The sequence below is a fragment of the Populus euphratica genome, unplaced genomic scaffold (assembly GCF_000495115.2).
Source record: "Populus euphratica unplaced genomic scaffold, PopEup_1.0 scaffold110.1, whole genome shotgun sequence".
NCBI classification, from domain to species: domain Eukaryota; kingdom Viridiplantae; phylum Streptophyta; class Magnoliopsida; order Malpighiales; family Salicaceae; genus Populus; species Populus euphratica.
The window spans coordinates 649,775-654,852 of NW_011499904.1; the positions used below are offsets into that span (position 1 = coordinate 649,775).

Sequence of the window (5,078 nt, forward strand, 5' to 3'; positions counted from 1 at the left end):
TTAACCTTTCAAATAATAAATTTAAAAATTTAGATTAGGTTAACTTAGATATTTTATTAAGGTTTCATATCTTAAGTTATGCGTTTTATATGTTAATCTAATTTTAATTAAAATAATATTTTTTTATTTTAATTATTATTATTACCTAATTTATTTTTAATATATTATTAAATTAATCAAAAATTAACCTACTTATTAATTTTTTTTCAAAAAAAACACAACCATCTTCACAATATTTTTTTCGGAGTTGAAAAAAATTTAATAGGACCTACCAATGTCGTTAATGTGGAGTAATTGAGAAATGAAATAATAAGTGCCTCTATCTTATATATATATATATATATATATATATATATATTATATTACTTACGCTACTCTCTTTCTCTCTCTCTCTCTCTCTCTTTCTAAAGACAAAACCGTGGATCTATCTCCTCCCTACGTTCCATTATTTTTGGTCGTTGGTGTACCTGTTGTCATTCATCTCTTCATAATTAAATCCATGCTTTTATCTTCTTCATCTTGTTGTTAGATAGATCTAATCTCTATCTATAGAAATTTGGAAAACTTTTCTCTTTCTTCCTCGGATCAGAAAGAGAAATGAGCTCTCTTCGAGCAGATCCACCGACCTCCAAAATTCACCCAGAAGCAGAAGCAACTGCTAGTTGTTTTTGTTCTTCTTCAAAAATCGACCATTTCGACCGCCTTCCGGACTCTCTTCTGTTATTAGTTTTCAACAAAATCGGCGATGTCAAAGCTCTTGGTCGCTGCTGTGTTGTTTCTCGCCGCTTCCACTCTCTCGTCCCTCAGGTCGACAACGTTGTTGTCCGTGTAGACTGTGTCATCTCCGATGACGACACCCCCTCTTCTTCCTCCTCCATCAAGTCACACTCTTCTTCTTCTTCTTCTGGCTTCTCCTCCATCTTTCGTTTAGTCTTCGGTGGCATTTCCAAACCCTTCCAAGCTCTGAGTCAGATGTTTGGACCCAAGGTCAATTCGCGAAATGGAAATGGGCCTTCCCTTTCTGTCGCCACCGATGATGATATGGAGCTGGATCAAGCTGGTGTCACCCATCATTCTCCAACTCAGGTTCTTAAGAATTTTAATGAGATTCGCTTTCTAAGAATCGAGTTACCCAGTGGGGAATTGGGAATTGATGATGGGGTTCTTTTAAAATGGAGGGCTGATTTCGGATCTACCCTTGATAATTGTGTTATTCTTGGTGCTGCTTCCGTCATTACCAATAATAAGATTTCTTCTGCTATGCAACAAGAAAATGCCGCTGCCGCCGATGATGATGATAATGGAAGCATACCGGAGTCATTTTACACCAATGGGGGATTGAAGTTGAGAGTTGTGTGGACTATTAGCTCTTTAATTGCTGCATCTGCCAGGCATTATTTGCTTCAACCAATTATTGCTGAGCATAAGACTCTCGATAGTTTGGTGTTGGCTGATGCTGATGGGCAGGGTGTGTTGTGTATGAATAGGGAGCAATTGGAAGAGTTGAGGGTCAAGCCGTTATCGGCTTCTTCTGCTTCCAAGAGGACTCTTGTGCCTGCACTTAATATGCGCCTTTGGTATGCTCCTCACTTGGAATTGCCTGATGGGGTTGTGTTGAAAGGTGCAACTTTGGTTGCTATTAGGCCCAGTGAACAGGCTGCTACTAAGAAGGATGTGTCTGATGTCTCCTGGGTCTCTACCACGTTTGAGGAGCCTTATGGTACAGCAGCTAAGATGCTGGTGAAGAGAAGGACTTACTGCTTGGAGATGAACTCATTCTGATTAGAATAATGGACCTGAGGTGAATATTTGCATCCCTGCGTACTCATTGTCACTGCTGTATTAGTTTCCGTATTTATTTTAATGCCTAGTTCCACAACTCAGATAGTTTCACTAGCATTTGCTTATTGTGGTGCAGATTAATGTTATCTTAGTTGCATACATAATTTATTAGCCATGACTATGTGCGTGCCTTCTTCTCTCATATTTGTGATGCATGCCGGTTGCCCTATTGTAGGAAAGTGGGAGATTTGTTTTTCAATGCAAGTCAGGGATCTAGACTGTCACTACTGTGACCATTAAATTAAGGTGCTGTGTTAGGATTCTCATTGCGTGTGTAGTGAAAGCTTGCTCATGATAATGCGCACACACGTCTTTACTTTTCACCAGGATGTTTTTCACTTTCCACAGCTGCTTATAAACTGATCTTGCATGTGTGTTTTGTCATTTATTATTCAGAATTTACTCTAGAAATTAGCAAAATACTTTATGACTTTTGTTCTAAACAATTTTTAATGCCCTTTCAGGGGAGGCGCAATGGTTTAAGGGAAGGGGGATGTAAATGATATTTCGAGCGAAGAATCAGAAAACAATTTTGCTTTATGCTTTGGCCATAGCCAGATGCAGTGTCTTATGGAGCTGAATCTTTCTTTGGACCACCACCAGGATCCCATCCTCCGTTGATGATGCCCTGCAGTCTTTTTAACCTTTTGTGCATGAACTGACAGCTAAAATGCATCTGCTGCTTGTTTTAATTTCAGGCATATGCTTGTAAGGTTCACACATGCAACTAGATGAATGTAGCAAGTGCTTTGAGTTTGTAGTGATTTACTTTAATTTAGAATCTATGTATGTGAATATTGTAGGTATGAATATGCTGCGTTTATGCTACACTTTTTTCATACATTAAGCAATGTGCTTTGGGTTAACCTTAAAATGTTCTCTTTTGCAGCCGAGTAAATTTTAGCGTTTATTTAGTTGTTTTGCTTGTAAATAACTTAAACTCATGGCATGCAACTGTGTAGTAATCCATGGAGCTTCTACCATTGCGAGTACTATGATAAACCTTGGATGTATTGCAAGACTTAAGTGGTGATGATTGCTAGAGAAGGGTATTGAAGTTTGGACATAGTGTGTCCTGTCGGTGTAGGCAATGATGGTGTAAAATGCTCCATTTAGCTAGCTTTGGTTGTTGTTTTTCTTTAATTTATTGTTCATTGATCGTTGCTTTTGTGAAGCTCGATCAAGCAAATTATTTGGCTTGTATGGATGCATGCCAAGTAAATGGTTGCGTTTATGTGGTTGTTTTTCTCGTAAAATGACTGGAACTTATGGCATGCACCTGTGTAGCAATCCGTGTCGCGGCTTCCATCACAAGTACTATGAAAACCTTGGATGTATTGCAAGTAATGTGATTGTCATTGTGGTAGTTTTTTTATTAAAAAAAATAGTTTTAAGAAAAATACTTTTGGTTGCAGTTTTGAAAAAAATAGTTTTAAAAAAATCTGTTTTGTTAAAACTGTTCGGATTTTTATGTACAGAATGAATGAAGAGCAGGTCTTCGGTGTAAAATGCTTCCTTTAGCTAGCTTTTGTGAAGCTTGATCGAGCAAATTATTTGGATTGTGTTGATCCATGTCGGTGCTTGCAATATTGTTATTTGAGTTCTAAACAAAGAGCGTAATGTATCTGTTGTGGGTTTTGTTCTTTTACGTACAACTAATTTTTTGTGTCTTGCAATCACATGCCTGAAATCACCTAGGTTGTCTCTAAAAGTCCTTTGGGGCTAATTCTGCCTTAATGCAGTGGGGCATCATTATTAAATGGTTAAGGTTGCTTTTGGGTCAAGGTTAAATGCCTGAGTGAGACAGTCTGTTGCCTAAAAGAGGAAGCCTTGCTTCAGCATCAGCGTAGTTTGTTTCAGCTTTCAAGGCGGCTGTCCTGTATCTCGCCATGCCTAGTCATGACTGTTATGCATGCCTAGAATCTGTTTTCCTTAGAATCATATGGAACCGAAGTTGACTTTCTAATGAAAATATGGACCTGGTAGATGAGGAATTATGTGGCTGTTTGTGGATGGATAGACGGGAAGAGTTGGGAGCAACGACCAGGAAACTTGGAGATTAAAATAAAACATGTTACGTATAGGTTATTTCGGCCTTGTTTGCTCATGATTTTCTGGCTAGTTTTCCTTGGCATGATACAAAATCCAGATCTCGTAGCAAAGTGGCTCCATAATATAGTGTTTAAACAAGCCCGACGCAATCAGAAAGTAACAATTAAGGGCTTTTCTGTTATTCCTGTGCATTTATCGATGTTGCTAAAGTGGGGGGGGGGAACTGTCTCATTTTAATCTCAATCTCTGGAAAAAAACTGTCTCATTTTAATCTCAATCTCTGGATATTTACATGAATAAATGTGTTTTTAGATAATTATCTTACTCGTTGAAAAAAATATGCACATTGTCAATCCCGATTTAAAATTTGATCCAAACCTAACTCCTAATATATACATGTAAAACATTTGTATTTTTCTAAAAATACCTTGAACTTATTTGAATTATGTTTTTATTTTTAGAATTTTAAATTGGTGGACTTGTAAACTTTGGATCTATTTTTGGCTAATTATTAGTTATTTTTAGTATTTTATAATTTTTCGTTTATTTTTCCATAGAAGCTAATTATCTTTGTTAATAATAAATTGTTTTTGTTTTTATAAATGCGCTATCTAAAGACATCTAAGTTATATAAAATATAAAAGAAAAAAATAGAAATATATTATAATATTCTCTTTAAGCATTATGAAACTAGAAAAAACTCGACCACTATTTTTTAAAAATTAAACCAAATAGTTTTAAGCTTAGGCATGCCTAGTTGATTAATTTATTTTTTTTTAATATCAAATGACATCATTCACTCTCTCTCTCTCTCTCTCTCTATATATATATATATATATATATTGTTGGATTGTTTTCTAATAGCTGAAATTAAATTTCAAGTTTGTGAACTTTAAAAACTAATTTTTAACTCGTTTTCTATTGAAAACACCTTAAAAACCCTTTATGAATATCATTAAACTCATTTTCAAACCTAAAACATCCTTAATTATTTTCAAGATGATGAACTTTCTTTCTCTGTAAACATTTTTATTGATATTTTCTTTCGTCTTTTAATATACAAGAATTGTCAAAATAAAAACAACTAAATGATAGAAAAGATGAAATTTTAGGGATTGATATAAATTTTTCCACACTAAAATCTAAATGGGGCTTTTTTTGGTTATTCATCAAATATAATACTC

General features: G+C 35.3%; 1 protein-coding gene across 3 annotated transcripts; it reads left to right on the forward strand.

Annotated features, from left to right (window-relative positions):
* Window positions 1–380: 380 nt before the first annotated feature.
* LOC105133240 (F-box protein At5g46170-like) lies at window positions 381–2,719 on the forward strand. Of its 3 annotated transcripts, XR_843748.1 has the most exons (3): window positions 381–1,801; window positions 2,018–2,088; window positions 2,307–2,719. XR_843748.1 is itself a non-coding variant. In XM_011037140.1 (2 exons), the coding sequence occupies exon 1, from the start codon at window positions 598–600 to the stop codon at window positions 1,780–1,782; it is 1,185 nt and encodes a 394-aa protein (XP_011035442.1). In that variant the 5' UTR covers window positions 381–597; the 3' UTR covers window positions 1,783–1,801; window positions 2,307–2,719. The 3 variants fall into 3 exon arrangements, 2 of the variants coding, with proteins under 2 accessions (XP_011035442.1, XP_011035443.1); XM_011037140.1 differs by lacking the exon at window positions 2,018–2,088; XM_011037141.1 differs by lacking the exon at window positions 2,307–2,719 and having other exon boundaries at window positions 1,919–2,021.
* Window positions 2,720–5,078: the final 2,359 nt, after the last annotated feature.

Excerpts from the sequence above, each read along its gene's own strand:
- LOC105133240 (XM_011037140.1), top strand. The coding sequence starts at position 598 with ATGAGCTCTCTTCGAGCAGATCCACCGACCTCCAAAATTCACCCAGAA.